Source organism: Schistocerca cancellata, chromosome 7, assembly GCF_023864275.1.
Source record: "Schistocerca cancellata isolate TAMUIC-IGC-003103 chromosome 7, iqSchCanc2.1, whole genome shotgun sequence".
In the NCBI taxonomy this organism is placed as follows: Eukaryota; Metazoa; Arthropoda; class Insecta; order Orthoptera; family Acrididae; genus Schistocerca; species Schistocerca cancellata.
Window position 1 is genome coordinate 85,326,449 of NC_064632.1, and position 17,486 is coordinate 85,343,934.

The following is a 17,486-nucleotide window of genomic DNA, read 5'->3' on the forward strand; positions in this document are numbered from 1 at the left end:
ACATTGTCACAGGTTTGTTTAAGCCATGGGAGGGTGTCACAGAGATACTGAAGGAACTGAGCCAGAAGACTCTAGAAGATAGACATAAACTATCCCAAGAAAGTCTATTAACAAAGTTACAGTTATATTACATGAATATCACATTTACCTTTTTATTCATGGAACTGAACTAGACATGCCCCCAATCATGTGTGAGGTATGGTATGCTGATCAGGTAAGGAGGGTCTAAAAATGAATATAATCCTAAGAATGTCTTAAGCTGGTATTTACTTCTTGAATCTGAAAAATTCTGTATTACACTAATTTTTATCTGGATCTGGTGTTATCTCAGCGGAAGGAATTACGTAGCCTAGAAATTCACCTCCTGAACTTTGATTTCTGGAGATTTGCTGCATCTCCTGCAACTGAAAACTCCTGTAATGTCCTCTCTAGTAAATCAGTAAGTTCTTCCCAAATAGAGGTAGCTCTTAATATGTCATCTACATATGAAGTTACTTTCTGCAATAAGTCAGGCTCTAATACACTGCCTAATGCAGTGATAAAGAGCAACTGAACTTTCATTCATTTCAAACAGTACCACAAAACAGATACCTCATTTCAACAAACAAGAAGGCCGTATTTTTTCTAGATTCTTCTGAGATGCTCACTTGCCAGTACAAAAGTCCCAGATCAATGCCTGCAAGGAACTTAACATTATAAAACTTTTGTGACCATCTGTCTAGGTTTTCTGGTGTAGTGCAAACTGCGATGATGATTTATAGCCCAATAGGGTAGTACAAGTCAGAGATTACCACTGGGTTTCGCAACTGCTAATAAGAGTTTGCAATAAGGTGACAGTGTGGTTTCTATAACTTTCCACTCGTAATTTCTGTCATATTTCCTTGGATTTTGTCCATAGGATGAAGTACATATTTTAGCACTAAAGTTCATGCCAGTTGTAATGATACATGTTGATACAAAGCATAGCGACATGTCTCACTTTCCTTCTACTACACTGATGAAAAATGTGCATGTGAAAAAACATGACTTTGAGAGTAGCATAAAGAGCATCTATTGTGCCTGGGTTTGTTGGAATATATGTACAGATATGAGAAAGAAAAATGCAGGCACAGCATAGATAGTGATGACAGATGTGTAATTAGAATTGGCCAGTGAGGGATCACTTGCATTTTGCAGTCATGCTTTAGGGGTGTTGTGGACTCCAAAGAAGAAAGAAGCCTGACAACAATGGTCAAGCACTAAAAAAAAATGAATGTTACAGACTCTGTGTCATGCTATCTCGAGTTAAACATGAACTTATGGTTTTGTTGAAGTATCATGTATGAACATGCTGTCTGAAAGGCTTTGTTAATTATCAGTTGTGAGTTGAGTACTTATCTGAATATAAAAGAATTACAGAAACCGTGTTTTGTGACTTCGTAATGAGTTGTTTAAATGTAGGAGCTCTCTTCCAGCCCCCTCTGCAATTGGAAAAGAAATCAGTCCCTCTCGAAATATACCGAGGGTCCCACTGAACCATTCGCTGACTGTAATTATCCTCCCATCCTTGTACAAAAACAAATCTCCTGTGCCTTATCTTTCCAGTTTCCCACCACTTCCCAAAGTCCCACAGTGCAGCCACAGAGGAGCATTCCCCTCAGAACTCAGTACCACCCAGGACTGGAGCAACTGAATTACATTCTCTGCCATGGTTTCGATTACCTCTCGTTGTGCCCTGAAATGAGCAATGTCTTGCCCACTATCCTTCCCAACCCTCCCACAGTGATATTCCTCACTCCACTGAACCTACACAAGATACTCATCCATCCTTACACAATCCCTGCTCCCAATCCCTTACCTCATGGCTCATACCCCTGTAACAGACCTAGATGCAAGACCTGTCCCATACATCCTCCCACCACCACGTACACCAGTCCAGTCACTAACATCACCTATCCCATCAAAGGCAGGACTACCTGTGAAACCAGTCATATGATCCACAAGCTAAGCTGTAACCACTATGCTGTATTCTATGTAGGCATGACAACCAACAAGCTGTCTGTCCACATGAATCGCCACTGACAAACTGTGGCCAAGAAACAAGTGGACGATCCTGCTGCTGAACATGCTGCCAAACAAGATCTTGTTCATTTGAATGACTGCTTCACAGCCTGTGCCTGTGCGCAGGTGGGAACTTTCCCTGCAATACATCCTACGTTCCCATAATATTTTTTGCATGTCGTTCTTCTGCTGTCGTTTGGTGGGTAGATTTTTTATGTATCCAATTACACTATATTGTCAGAAATTGATTACTTTTGCTGTTATACTAGCCCATTTGGGCATCATTCCTCCTAATGTAACTCTCTTGTCAGTCTTTGTTGTCGCCAGTCCTTTTCAAATTATAGTCTATTTCTAGTCAATTCATTTATTTTTCTGTAGCACCCATATTAATCAAAACTTTTCCGCTACACATTTTCTACTACTGACTTCCTTGCATGTAGATGGGTCCACAGTTATTTACAAATTTGCATATAACAATTCCATTGTTATTTACGAATTTGCCTATAACAATTTGTTAATGGTTCACTACACTGCAGGGCCTTCTCCCGATTCTCTTTTGCCAATTTACTTGCAAATTTGACAGGTATTTTCTTTCCCACTCTCCACATATCTTGTTTACACATAATTCTTTCACAATTTTGTTTGTTTGTTTTTTGGCAAACTACTCTGATCACCTTTTACTGCTGTCCACTACATTACTTTATTTGCTAAGTAAAGTAGTTTACATTTTCTCCTATGACTTTCTGTTCGCCCAGTTTTTAAAATTTTGTCTCTTTTCATGATTTTCCCTATTGATTTTTTTCTTTTTTCTTGTACCATATAAACCACTTCACTGGTATGAAATTCTCACCCACTCATTAGCTCTCATTAACCACTGTCTGTTCAAACATTCCAAACTATCCTCTCATCACATGATGAATCCCATCACGTATTACATCCTTTCTTTTTGAAATCATGTTTTTGCACTATCAAAACTAAGGTTCCACATTATGTTTGTTGACACCTGGTTGTCCCTTGGAGTTACTCGCAAAGCCTAACATTGAAGTCCCTGTTTCTGGATGTAATCCTACTCTATGCCTGGCTGTTTTACTGTTTCAAATACAGCAATCGCTTGCACTTACCCAGCTAATCTGTGACCTATATGCCACATCTGTCAATTTACACTCCACCAGACCTCTCTCCTACAAAATCCTGCAGTTATTTGCTTAACTGTTTCCTTGGGTGGTATCATGTGCCAGCTAACTTCGAACAAAAAAAAAAAAAAAATTCACCTCACCTCAAAAAGCTATCCCACCTTCTCCTAACTATCTCAACAGTGGTATTTCCCTTCCTGCCCCTCTGCAGCTCCCTAAACATCCATACCATTAGCCACCACTCTTTTACTACAAACCAAGCTTGGCCAACCTGCCTCCCAGACCAATAACAACTCACAATAACAGGAACGAGTCACAGAAATACAGTTAACCTCTCGTCTAAAGCACTCTCCCTTTTGAATTATGTATATTAACCAAGAATCTAACTTTCAGTCCTAAACCTGCATTTAATCATGCTGCTTCGATGAAGGACCTACTTTCCATCATGCATAATGTCAACTAGAAATATTACTTTGCAACCCAATCTGAAAACCCTTCCAAAGGCAAACCAGACTTTGAACCCTGCTTGAACAGTTCTGCCTACAATCCCAACTTGATCCACCACCACTACCACAAAATCATCCCTTACAAGACTTCCAAGAATTCCTCACATCCAAGTTTGCTTCACAATCCTTCCCCACGACTCTATAACATGACTTTAATCTATCCTCTGCTAAACTCCAGTGTCTGCTTTACCTAAAAACTGATGGCACCATCATTATCCTCCCAGCAGACAAACGACCTACCACTGTGGTTCTTGACCAACTGGGGTATGTTAGTGAAGGCGAAAACCCTTCCAAAGGCAAACCAGACTTTGAACCCTGCCTTGAACAGTTCTGCCTACAATCCCAACTTGATCCACCACCACTACCACAAAATCATCCCTTACAAGACTTCCAAGAATTTCTCACATACAGGTTTGCTTCACAACCCTTCCCCACGACTCTATAACATGACTTTAATCTATCCTCTGCTGAACTCCAGTGTCTGCTTTACCTAAAAACTGATGGCACCATCATTATCCTCCCAGAAGACAAATGACCTACCACTGTGGTTCTTGACCAACAGGGGTATGTTAGTGAAGGTCTGAGTCTCTACATACAGCATTTGCCTTCACAACCTCATCCCTGTGATTAAAACTGACCTGCAGTCCCTCCTTAAAACCTTAGGCCCCTCACAGGGACTAACTCCTCAATCCACAGGTCTTCTCACCCCATCTAAACCATGCACCCCCACCTTCCTAAGATCTACAAACACAATCATCCTATAGTTGCTGGCTTCAAAGCACCCACCGAACACCTTAGCTGATCAATATCTGCAACCCATAGTACACTGCGTTCCCTCCTGTATTAAAAGACATCAACCATTTCCTAGATCATTTGAAATCCATGCCCATCCCACCCCACCACACACCTTGCTTGTCACCGTTGATGCCACCTCCCTTTGTAACAGCATCCCCCATCTATACCATCATCCCTCACATATGTGGTCTGTCTGCTTCTGAACATTTCCTCAGTCAACAGCCATCTGATTCCAAACCTATGACATCCTTCCCGCTCACCTTAATCAACTTCATACTTACCAAGAAGTACTTCACCTTTGAGGGATAGATATACAAACATATCAGGGGTATGACCATGGGAACCAGGCTGTCTCCTTCCTATGCCAACCTTTGCATGGATCACTTGGGGGGGCTTTCCTGGGATCCAAAAGGCTTCGGTCCACAGTTTGGTTTGGATAGATTGATGACATCTTTGCCATAAGGACTCACGGTGAGGCTGACAAGTTAAAATTTCTGGAATCTCCAAATACCTTCTCCCAATTAAATTTCACATAGTCATATTCTGAATCCCATGCCACTTTCCTTGATGCTGAGCTCATCCTCATTGAAGTCCAGCTACACATTTCCGCCCACATTAAACCACCTAACAAACAACAGTACTTATATTTTGATAGTTGCTATCCTTTCTGTGTCAAACATTCCCTCCCACACACCCTTGGCATTTGAGGCAAATGTATTTGTTTGGATGCAGACTCTTTATAGCAATACATCATGATTCTCACCTCAGCCTTGACTGGACGCAATTACCCTACTAGCCTATTTCAAAAGCAGATTTCCTGGGCCATCACATTCAATCCTGGTACTTTTGAGCCCTCCAAAAAAACAACTTTGGAGCACACCACTTCCCACTTATATTATCTTGGTCTTGAATGTATTAATCAGATACTTCAACAAGGCCATGACTTCCTAAAATCATGCCCTGTAATGAGATCCATTCAGTCTGAGATTTTGCCCACCACACCTGTAATAGCTTTTCGTCTCCCTCCCAATCTCTGTAATACCCCTATGCTCCTTCCGACCCACCTCCCTACCCTATAGCTCGTTCCGCTCTGACCGACCCTGCAGCAAGGCTTGCCCTACGCACCCTCCTACCGCAACCTATTCCAGCCCTGAAACTCTAAACATATACTATCAAAGGAATAATCACCTGTGAAATGACCATACCATATGTTATGTAAACACTGTTCATCCTTTTACATTGGCATGACTACCACCAAGTTACCTGTTAGGATGAATGGGCAGAGGCAAAGGGTGTACACCGGCAACACACAATATCCTGTTGTAGAGCATGCTCTACAGCATGACAGTTGTGACCTCAGTGCCTGTTTCATCACATTCGCTTTATGGATTCTTCCCCCTGACCTCAGTTTCTCAGAACTCTGCAGGTGAGAACCTGTGCGACCACACGTGCTCAGTTCTCATCACCCACCTGGCCTTAATTTACATTAATTTATTCTGTCTCAGAATTTCTTCACAGAAACTACTCCTTTCTTCACTCTGTTTTAGTTTTCTACATCTTCATTTTCTGACCTGTCTGACATACAATGCACTTCCCTTTTCACTCTTATTAACACATACACAAAGTTTTAACAGTAATCTCTGTCTTGCATATTACCCTGTCTTCTGCCTTAAAGCTTTCAGGTTTTGAAATCTTCCCCAGTGCAGTCACCCAACAATCAGTCTTTCTTTCTCACCCATGTGGTAATTCTCCATGATATGGGATTCGGGTTGACTTTATCTAATTCTACTCCTTTTCCTAATGTCTTCAGCCCTTTCCCCTTCAACCTTTCTGCTGGAAGAAGGTACCACTGGCTATGAAAGCTTGCATATGTAAAACCTTTTTTTATGAGTGTGTTGTCCTGCCACCGATTGGTGAGTAGATTTTTTATCTATTCATTTACATAATATTGTCAAAAACTTATTAAGTTCATTACTTATGCTTATTTGGTCAACACTGATGGAAACAGCTGCAATACAGATCCATGCAACATGTATAAATAAAAAAGCACCAGTAAAGAATAATGAAATCCCACTTCTGAAATTTCCTTAAGCTTTTTGGCATACTACTGCGATATTGATATTTTCATCTCACCCCATTAGGATCACATATTATGTGGTTACACTTATCAGAAAAGTTGTTAGTGATTGGAAAAGCATCTATATATTATTCCACTTCTTTACTCTATATGCAAGACCACTGGGTTAATCTGAAAGAAAAGAACAAAAACAGGAGAAGAAGGAAATTAGTCACTGAAGCATATTCCTGACATAATAAATGAGGCAATCTCAATGTTTCTTTTCTATTATTAAGTAAAGACATGCACTTTGCATTTTATAAGAATGCATGGCATAATTTTTATTGTCATTACTGACACACATTCCATAGCAATTATTGTTTTCCATATACATAAAAGTCCATTGTTAATGACAAATACACACTGTAACATGCAGGGCTACAATTGTTGTTTACCTCAGAGTGCATTGTTTGTGGCTTATACATATTGTAACTTGCAGGACTACAATTGAGTTCCTTATTCTTATAAGAGTAGTGTCAGTGCCTCACACATACTGTAACATGTAGGGCTACAATTATTTTCCTTATACACATGAGTGCATCATTAGTGGCACGTACATAATGTAACATGCAGAGCTACAATTGTTCCCTTACACAGAAAAGTGCATTTCTAGTGGCATACACACTTTGTAGCATGCAGGGCTACAATTTTAATTCTCCTTATATATGTGAGTACACTGTTAGCTACATGTGCATTATGTGACAAGCAGGACTGCAGTATCCTATTAGTGACATGTACATTGCGTGACATGCATGGTTGCTATTTTACTTCTAATAATCAAGTGCACATATGAGTGCAACACCCCTTTTTATCCAGTGACGTTGTGGCTTATCAGTTGGCAACTCTATAGCGAGTACATAGTTGGTGGAGTGACCGGTCGTCGACAGAGTGCCAGCTCTTGTCAGTGTCTTGTAAACAGGACATTCATAGATACCAGTTTCAGCAGTCACATGATTCACTTCAGGGATCAGCCAGACTGGAGGCATATCTGTTAAGGAATAAATAAAAGAAACTGTACAGTACTAATAACAGATGAAGAACTTCACAAATTGTTATTTGTATTTCATTTACTATTAGATGAAACAATTACACACTATATTAAATGCTGAGTCAAAACAGTATTATTCAACATGTTATCCAGGAATATATGGAGTACAACATGCTTAACAGAGAATAAATTAATAAAAGAAGTAAGATAATGCTGTAAGGTAATTGACATTGATGAAAATATCTACAGTCAGCAGGAACAAATTATCCCATGAGAAGAAATTTATTTTTTCCTCTAAATTTTTGTATTGGCAGTACCCTACATAATGACAGGTAGCAGCTAAATTTGTAATTAAATTCATTTTGAAGAAAGCTTCCAACACAACTGGTTTTTTTATCTGCTGTCTAATATCTAGACTGTTTTCCCTTTTACATAGATGTTACTGATGATTAAATTAGTACATCTGGCAAGAAGTGACTGATAAAAGCTGATGAAATGTCTGCCAGTCTTTTTGACATTATGTTCAAATTGTATAAGTAATCTCTTATACGATCAAATCGGTAAAGGGCTTACAAACATATATATTTTGCAAAGACTTTGCACTATGTGGTATGTGAGACAAGTGAAATACCCTCAGACTTCAAGAAGAATGTAATAATTCCAATCCCAAAAAAGGCAAGAGTTGACAGGTGTGAATATTATCAAATTATCAGTTTAATAAAATGTAGCTGCAAAATATTCCTACAAATTATTTTCAGAAGACAGAAAAAAGTAAATGCTGATCTCAGGTAATATTACTTGGGATTCTGCAAAAATGTAGGGAACACACAAGACAACACTGACTATTAACTTGTCTTAGAGGATACGTTAATGAAAGGCAAACCAACAATTATAGCACTTGTAAATTTGGATTAGGCTTTTGACAATGTTAAGTGAATTACACTCTGTGAAATTTTGAAGGTAGCATGGGTAAAGCACAGGGAGTGAAAGTTTGTCCACAACTTTTACAGAAACCAGACTGAAATTAAAATAGTCAACAGACGTGAAAGGTAAGCAGTAGTTAAGAGGGAGTGAGACAGTTATCTTACTCAATTTATACACTGATCAAGCTATGAAGAAAACCAAGGAGGAACCAGGGAGAAAAAGTTCAGGGACAAGAACTAAAAACAGTGGGATTTGCTGATGACTCTTGAAATTGTATCACAGGCAGCAAAAGACCTGGAAAGCAGCTGAAAAGAATGGATAGTGCAATGCAAAAATGTTATGAAATAAACATCAACAACATTAAAACAAGGGGAATGGAATGTCATCGCATCAAATTAGGCAGCATTGAGGAGATTACATATCGCAATGAAAATAAAAAAATAGTCAATGGGCTTTATTATTATTTGGGGAGCAAAATAACCATTGATGGCAAATGTAGAGAGGATTTAAAATGCAGAATGGCAATACCAAGAAACATATCCCCAAAAATGAGAAATCTATTAACATTCAATATAAATATAAATGTCACATAGTCTTTACCGAAATTAATTGTCTGGAATGTAGCCTGAATGTAAGTGAAATATGAATGATAAAAACTTCAGAAAATAAGATTTTGAGATGTAGTGCTACAGTAAAATGTTGAAGATCAGATAGCCACATCACCAATCTGGTAAGGGAGGGAAATGGGGAAGGTAAAAATAGTAAAGGGAAATCAAGGCTTGAATACAATACAATTGTTCAAATTGATGTATGTTGCAGTATTTATGCAAACATGAGAATGTCTGCACAGGATAGACAGGAGTGTAGAGCTGGATCAAACCAGTCTTCAAACTGATTACCACAACAACAAAAACAACAGGTGCACTAGTTGCAGAAATTTAAATAGTGTACATTACTACAAAATTAATTTTCAGAAACAATTATGTTCTGCTCTACCAGATGATCTCACACTGCAGAAGACTATGTGTTGCCCAGCAAAGAAAAACCACTTTGCATGTTTTATGCATCCAATGACAAGTGTCTTCTCTGCCATGCACCTACTTGCCAGAACGCTTGTAGTTTTCCTAACAGCAAGTTATTTCATTATCAGAACTTAATGGCTTGTCAACTGAGCTACAGAATAAGCCATCAACTGTAAGTCCGTTTCCAGTGTCTATATAGCAAACAGCATTTTGGGCTCCTGCAATGGCTATGGAGAACTAAAAGTGAGATTTATACCATACTTCAGGGTAAAATTGTTCAGAACCCATTTTATGGTCTCATGTCCTGAGCATGGAGTATACACTTCATGGGGCCTGCTAAATTATAGAGTGCACCAAGATTTGATCTCTTTTCAGTAAAGTATATGCTAACCACTGCAGCACCATGCATATGGTTGTTAGACAGTGAAATCATCAACTGTGTTAGATTAGCTTCACCTTCTGTATATCTAGTTTGTTTATTTGTATTTTGTATTTGGCAAACAAATGGTAATGAGATGGGGAACTATTAATATCAATGGGGGCTACTCTGGGAAGAAGGTAGAGCTGGCAGAGGCTGCAAGTAAGATGGGGCCTGACGTTTTAGCTGTTAGTGACATTCGGGTAAGGGGTGAGAAAGAAGAGGAAGTGGGAGAATACAAGGTCTACCTGTCAGGAGTCAAAGCAGGAATAGCACAATGGGGTGTAGGGCTTTACATCAGGAAAGAAATGGAACCCAGCGTAGTTGCAATAAGGTATGTAAACGAATGACTGATGTGGATAGATTTGACAGTGTCTAGCAAGAAAATTAGGATTGTGTCAGTATATTCGCATTGTGAAAGGACAGATCAAGATAAGATGGATAGTTTTTATGAGGCACTCAGTGATGTAGTTGTTAGAGTAAAGGACAAGGACAGCGTTCTGCTCATGGGTGATTTTAACGCCAGGATTGGAAATCGAACAGAAGGGTATGAAAAGGTTATGGGTAAATTTGGAGAGGATATGGAGGCCAACAGGAACGGGAAACAACTCTTGGATTTCTGTGCCAGTATGGGCTTAGTAATCACAAACTCCTTTTTTAAACATAAGAACATTCACCGGTATACTTGGGAAGGCAGGGGAACCAGATCTGTCATTGACTATATAATAACAGATCAGGAATTCAGGAAGGCTGTGAGGGACACACGTGTATTCAGGGGATTCTTTGATGACACTGATCATTATTTAATCTGCAATGAAATTGGGATTGTGAGGCCGAAAGTGCAGGAGGTCACGTCCATATGTAGGAGGATAAGAGTGGAGAAACTTCAGGATAAGGAAATCAGGCACAAGTACATAACAGCGATCTCAGAAAGGTACCAGTTAGTTGAATGTAGTCAATTACAGTCATTGGAAAAGGAATGGACAAGGTACAGGGACACAGTACTAGAAGTGGCTAAAGAATGTCTTGGAACAGTAGTGTGTAAAAGTAGGATGAAGCAAACAGCTTGGTGGAATGATACAGTCAAGGCAGCCTGTAAAAGGAAAAAGAAGGCGTATCAAAAATGGCTACATACCAGAACCCAGGTAGAAAGTTATGTTGAAGAAAGAAACAAAGCCAAACAGATAATTGCAGCATCCAAGAAGAAATCTTGGGAAGACTTTGGAAACAGGTTGGAGACTATGGGTCAAGCTGCTGGAAAACCATTCTGGAGTGTAATTAGCAGTCTTTGAAAGGGAGGTAAGAAGGAAATGACAAGTATTTTGGACAGGACAGGAAAACTGCTGGTGAATCCTGTGGATGCCTTGGGCAGATGGAGGGAATATTTTGAAGAGTTGCTCAATGTAGGTGAAAATGCAATCAGTAATGTTTCTGATTTCGAGGTAGAATGGGATAGGAATGATGATGGAAATAGGATCACATTTGAGGAAGTGGAAAAAATGGTCAATAGATTGCAGTGCAATAAAGCGGCTGGGGTGGATGAAATTAAGTCGGAACTCATCAAATACAGTGGAATGTCAGGTCTTAAATGGCTACACACGATAATTGAAATGGCCTGGGAGTCAGGACAGGTTCCGTCAGACTGGACAAAAGCAGTAATCACACCAATCTTTAAACATGGAAACAGAAAAGATTGTAACAACTACAGAGGTATCTCTTTAATCAGCGTTGTGGGTAAAATCTTCTCAGGTATTGTTGAAAGGAAAGTGCGAGTATTAGTTGAGGACCAATTGGATGAAAATCAGTGTGGGTTTAGGCCTCTTAGAGGTTGTCAGGACCAGATCTTTAGCTTACGGCAAATAATGGAGAAGTGTTATGAGTGGAACAGGGAATTGTATCTATGCTTTATAGATCTAGAAAAGGCATATGACCGGGTTCCTAGGAGGAAGTTATTGTCTGTTCTACAAGATTATGGAATTGGAGGCAAACTTTTGCAAGCAATTAAAGGTCTTTACATGGATAGTCAGGCAGCAGTTAAGAGTTGACGGTAAATTGAGTTCATGGTTCAGAGAAGTTTCAGGGGTAAGACAAGGCTGCAACCTGTCTCCACTGTTGTTCATATTATTTATGGATCATATGTTGAAAACAATAGACTGGCTGGGTGAGATTAAGATATGTGAACACAAAATAAGCAGTCTTGCATATGCGGATGACTTAGTTGTGATGGCAGATTCGATTGAAAGTTTGCAAAGTAATATTTCAGAACTAGATCAGAAATGTAAGGACTATGGTATGAAGATTAGCATCTCCAAAACGAAAGTAATGTCAGTAGGAAAGAAATATAAACGGATTGAGTGCCAAATAGGAGGAACAAAGTTAGAGCAGGTGGACGGTTTCAAGTACTTAGGATGCATATTCTCATAGGATGGCAACATAGTGAAAGAACTGGAAGCGAGGTGTAGCAAAGCTAATGCAGTGAGCGCTCAGCTACGATCTGCTCTCTTCTGCAAGAAGGAAGTCAGTACCAAGACTAAGCTATCTGTGCACCGTTCAATCTTTTGACCAACCTTGTTGTATGGGAGCGAAAGCTGGGTGGATTCAGGTTACCTATCAACAAGGTTGAGATTACGGATATGAAAGTAGCTAGGATGATTGCAGGTACTAGTAGATGGGAACAATGGCAGGAGGGTGTCCACAATGAGGAAATCAAAGAAAAACTGGGAATGAACTCAATAGATGTAGCAGTCAGAGCGAACAGGCTTAGATGGTGGGGTCATGTTACACGCATGGGAGAAGCAAGGTTACCTAAGAGACTCATGGATTCAGCAGTAGAGGGTAGGAGGAGTCGGGGCAGACCGAGGAGAAGGTACCTGGATTTGGTTAAGAATGATTTTGAAGTAATAGGTTTAACATCAGAAGAGGCACCAATGTTAGCACTGAATAGGGGATCATGGAGGAACTGTATAAGGGGGGCTATGCTCCAGACTGAACACTGAAAGGCATAATCAGTCTTAAATGATGATGATGATGATGATGATGTATTTGCTTTAGTCACTGTGTTAGATGAGCTACCTCTGGTTCATTAATTTGTATTTTGCTTTTGTTACTGTGTTAAGATTAGACACACTCGTGGAACCTCTAAGTTCATTTATTTGTGTTTGCGTATTTCCTTGATCACTCTATTACGTTAGCTCCATTTACTATATTTCAAGATCATTAACAATGTTTCTCATGTAGTCTTAAAAAACTGTGTAAACCGATTCCACCAGACACAGATAGTGGGCACGCTTTGTATGTACCCGTAATGCCTTCATGAGCGGTGGGGATTACTGGACCAACTCAATTGAAAGTTTTTTTCAGACATTTTTGTGGCAACTCATCTTTGTAAATGCAATCTGCAGTTCACTGTTTCTGTAAATATTCCCATAAAGGAACTGTTTGTAGTGGGAGACCTTTTTTGTTACATATGCCCATGCTGTACCTGCAGTTTTATCCTACACACTTAGCAAACCAAGGTTATCCACTTGTAATGTTCAGTAAGGGGAACTGTCAATCCATCATTATTATTAAAAGAGAAAAACATTACTACACCCATCACATTAAACAACATTTTCAGCATCATTTTGTTAGTCTTGGACTTGCAAATTTAGCTGACTGCAAGTGGTAGTTGACGGGCATTTCTAGTTGGCTATATGAAGGCAGCAGGTAGTGTATATCTTGTGGCTATGGCTAGAGCTGGACTGGCTGGGCATGTAATGGCTACATCTCTTACTACTAGCCATAGCTTGCATGTGCACATGTTGAAGTGCCTTACTATAGGTCTAGGTGCAAAATATTTCTGATGAAGGAAGGCATGGAAGTGCCTCACATTATGAAGTTCTTTCCCCTAGCATTAGCATTTATGTAAAATTTGCTATGGACATATCCTACTATCTGACTGGCCAGCTCGGAGTCTTTGCCTCGCCAACCAAATTATTTAACAGCAACATTCATAGCTGTTGCATAATTCCCACTTTCCCCAGACTAAAAAACACTTATTTTCACCAAATAAGTTCCTCTCTGAAAACATTACTCTGTTATCTCAAGTAATTTTGGGTTCTCTGATAACTGAAAGTTTCTTGGATGGTTACAAGTTTGTCAAAGGTTTCCAATAATCACCTTTACTGTCCAAATATCTGCACATATGACTCAGAACAATGAGAAGCCTTGAACTGAGTCATTTGCAATGGTATCAACAATTATCAGAAGGTGCCCACAATTTCATTATCCAGATACATGTCTCTCGTTGAGGCAGTAAGGCTTTCTCCCCTTGTGTCTTGGGGCAGCTGGGTAACCTGTCTGGTTCAGACAACACAGTGGTTGTAAAACTGTACCAGATGGGAGCATCAGGCAGTTGAAAAAGTGCTTATATGCTTTTCAATGCTATTGACATTTGTTTAAATGTGTTGTTACTTCAAAGTGGATGCTGTTCTAACTGCAGCTAATTGAAAGTTGTTTTGAGCACAAAAACAAGTAATATATTCAGTCTGCTGTAGAGAGAGTCACCATGAATATAGTGTTCAATTTACCAACATTAATACTAACTACACCATTTCACTCTCACTTCAGGCACTAGTATGAAGTTCGTAATTTACAGCATCATATAACTTTCTCTATATTAGACAATTTCTAATGTCCTGCCATTTGACAGTTTAATTTGCAGTATTTATTATTTTGAGTTGCACAGTTCACACAGTTGACAAACTTGTGACAACAATCATTATTAGGTGTTGCAGGAACTGACTATACATGGCCACCAACCATACTTTATATATAGGGCTTGTTTCAGTAATGTTATATTTTGGTACATGTAGGTTGATTCCTTGTATGTGCTAATGTCACATTACATGTGCCTTTGATTTTTTACACGCCTACTCACTTGATAAAGCTGTGACCACAGAGTGCATCAACCTCTCTTCAGCCGGGTGAAAATACAGTAAAGGGATGTAAAGAGTTAATTGTTCAGTTGCCCTATCCAACAGCTTTTATGGCAGTTGGGACACACTGAGAGTCATCAATCTCACTGTTGTTTTCTAAGTTGAGCTTCAGCACTAAAACACAAGACTCACAGCAAAACATAACTATGATTTTCTTTGCTGATGATATTATGGTTCTGCTTTTACGAGACAGAAATTGCAGTGACAAGTCTAAGCAAGATATGAATGTCTCAGTCAGTTTGGATACTGACTGAATATCACAAAAATTGACTCCTTCGTCATAGTTCTTATCCCGGGAAGGTCCAAATCAAAGAACAAAATCTTGTGAAGTTTGTTACATTGTTACTAGGCTTCCTGAAACATAAATACTAAAGAATAGACAAGAAGAGTAGCATATCTGGTAGACAGAAATTCCACTTCCAGGAATCTGCACAATGTAGATGTACCTAAGAGACATCAGACTGTTAGTAACTTCATGCAGAATTAAATGAATTAATTTTTCTTAATCAACTGGAACATTATTTGCAACCTGTCACATACCTCATTTAATGACAAGTCAATACTGCAGTTATTCTGATTGATGTTGACATTTTTTGTAGCCTTGTAAACCAGATTTCATTCTGTCTATGAATTAGCCTTTACATTTTACACATGGGAAATGATGTTACAACATCTCATAAATGTTCTTGATTTACTTCTACAAACATTCATATCAGTGGTACGATTTTCAATAAAAAGAGTGCAAAAGTGTAAAAAATCATAGGCATAAAATCATTTAAATAATATACCTGTATACAGTTCCTTCGGTTTTGATTCTGAGAGTTGAGTTACATGACTCCATCTACATCCTTCCAGGTATAGCCCCCAGATGCTACAGCCATCCTCTGGTCTCTTTTCTGGGAAATTTTCTAGCACCTGCAGTTACAAAATTTTAAATATGAAGATATATTTTTAGTATGAATAAATATTATGGAAAATAGTACCTTCGCTAGTTCAAAGCCTCTGAATTATTGACAGTATTATTTCAAAGCCAGGAAGGAATGTAACAATATTATGAAAAGTATAGGCACTACTCGCCATATACTGGAGAAGCTGAGTCCCAGATAGGGACAACAAAAAGACTGTCACAATATAAGCTTTTGGTCAACAAAGCCTTTGTCAAAAATAGACAACACACACACACATATGCAAACGCAACTCACATATACACACACACATGCAAACGCAACTCTCTCTCTCTCTCTCTCTCTCTCACACACACACACACACACACACACACGCACGCACACGCACAACTACTATATCTGAAGCCACACTTCAGCTGCTGCAGTCATATGTGTGCGTGTGTGTGTGTGTGTGTGTGTGTGTGTGTGTGTGTGTGTGTGTGTCATCTACTTTTGACAAAGGCCTTGTTGGCTGCAAGCTTATATTGCGACAGTCTTCTTGTTGTGCCTATCTGCAACTCAGCATCTCCACTAATATGGTGAGTAGCATCTATCCTTTTCATAATGTTGTGACAGTACTATTTAACTTCAAACTGTGCAAATAATGCAATAATTGTAAACACTCCTCTGACACATGCAATGCAATCACGCTTACATTTACTTAACTCTATGTACTTGCTACATATAACACACCGACATTTAATGCATATTTGTAACAAGTATGTCAACTGAAACCTGATCTCTACAGCTGAAGATATACCATTGTGTGTGTGTGTGTGTGTGTGTGTGTGTGTGTGTAAGTAAGAGAAATAAAAACAAAACAATAGGTGAAAGTTCCCCAAAATGGGATAGGCAGGCAAAATGGGATATTGAGCCTAGGAGCTCGACTGGTGGTGCTATCTTGTGGGAAACAGGCTAAACTGGTTCCCAACCACCATGACAGCTTTCTGAGTTGATCTCTCAATGCTAGCCACGTGTTTCGTGAAGAAATATTTTTTCAAAGTTTTCGAGTGATATTTTTTACTTACTTTGTTCTTTTTTTTTGACTGCAGAACAACTATCCTTGTGCTTCTCCATTCTTCAGAACAATTCCAGTAAGTACTGTGTTTTGTTCATAGCTCCTTTAACAACAATTTCATGTATGTAAATATTGCTAGTGAGTAACAGTTCAGGGGTCAGCCATTTATGTTGTCAAAAGCATCACAGTCTGGCAAAATGTGACACTTTTGGTGTGCCCAAAATGGGATACAATTTTGATGTGTCCTGTTTTGCCTGACCATATCCATTAATGTTTTGGCAATGTGTTTAAGTTATTTTAATTGAAATAGGTAATGAATTAAAACAGGTCTATGTATAATCTTTGGCAATTTTTAAACAGCTATTAATTTATTTTGGTTTCAGAATAGGCCTACAAGATGCCTTGCAATTATCAGTGAACTTCATCTAGAAATAGCTGGGACGAGCAGAGCATGGCAGAGGCTGTTCGAGAAGTTTTAAAAGGGAGGATGCGTTTTCTGAAAGCTGCCCATTCATTTAATGTCCCTAAATCAACACTGGAGAGAAAAGTGAAAAAAGCTCGTTTAAATGCTTTGGTACCAGAAGTGGCTGCTGTAAAAAAGGTGGG

The 17,486-nt window shown here is 39.1% G+C and overlaps 1 protein-coding gene across 1 annotated transcript in view; it reads right to left on the minus strand.

The window, feature by feature from the left end:
- Positions 1-6,934: 6,934 nt before the first annotated feature.
- The window catches only part of LOC126092652 (dynein axonemal heavy chain 1-like), an 894,951-nt gene continuing 884,399 nt past the window's right edge, over positions 6,935-17,486 (minus strand). Inside the window, exons 58-59 of the mRNA XM_049908374.1 lie at positions 15,707-15,833; positions 6,935-7,578 (exon numbers count right to left, since the gene is read on the minus strand). Of these exons, the coding sequence (XP_049764331.1) occupies positions 7,361-7,578; positions 15,707-15,833 (345 nt within the window). The 3' untranslated portion in view covers positions 6,935-7,360. The remainder of the gene's footprint in view (positions 7,579-15,706; positions 15,834-17,486) is intronic.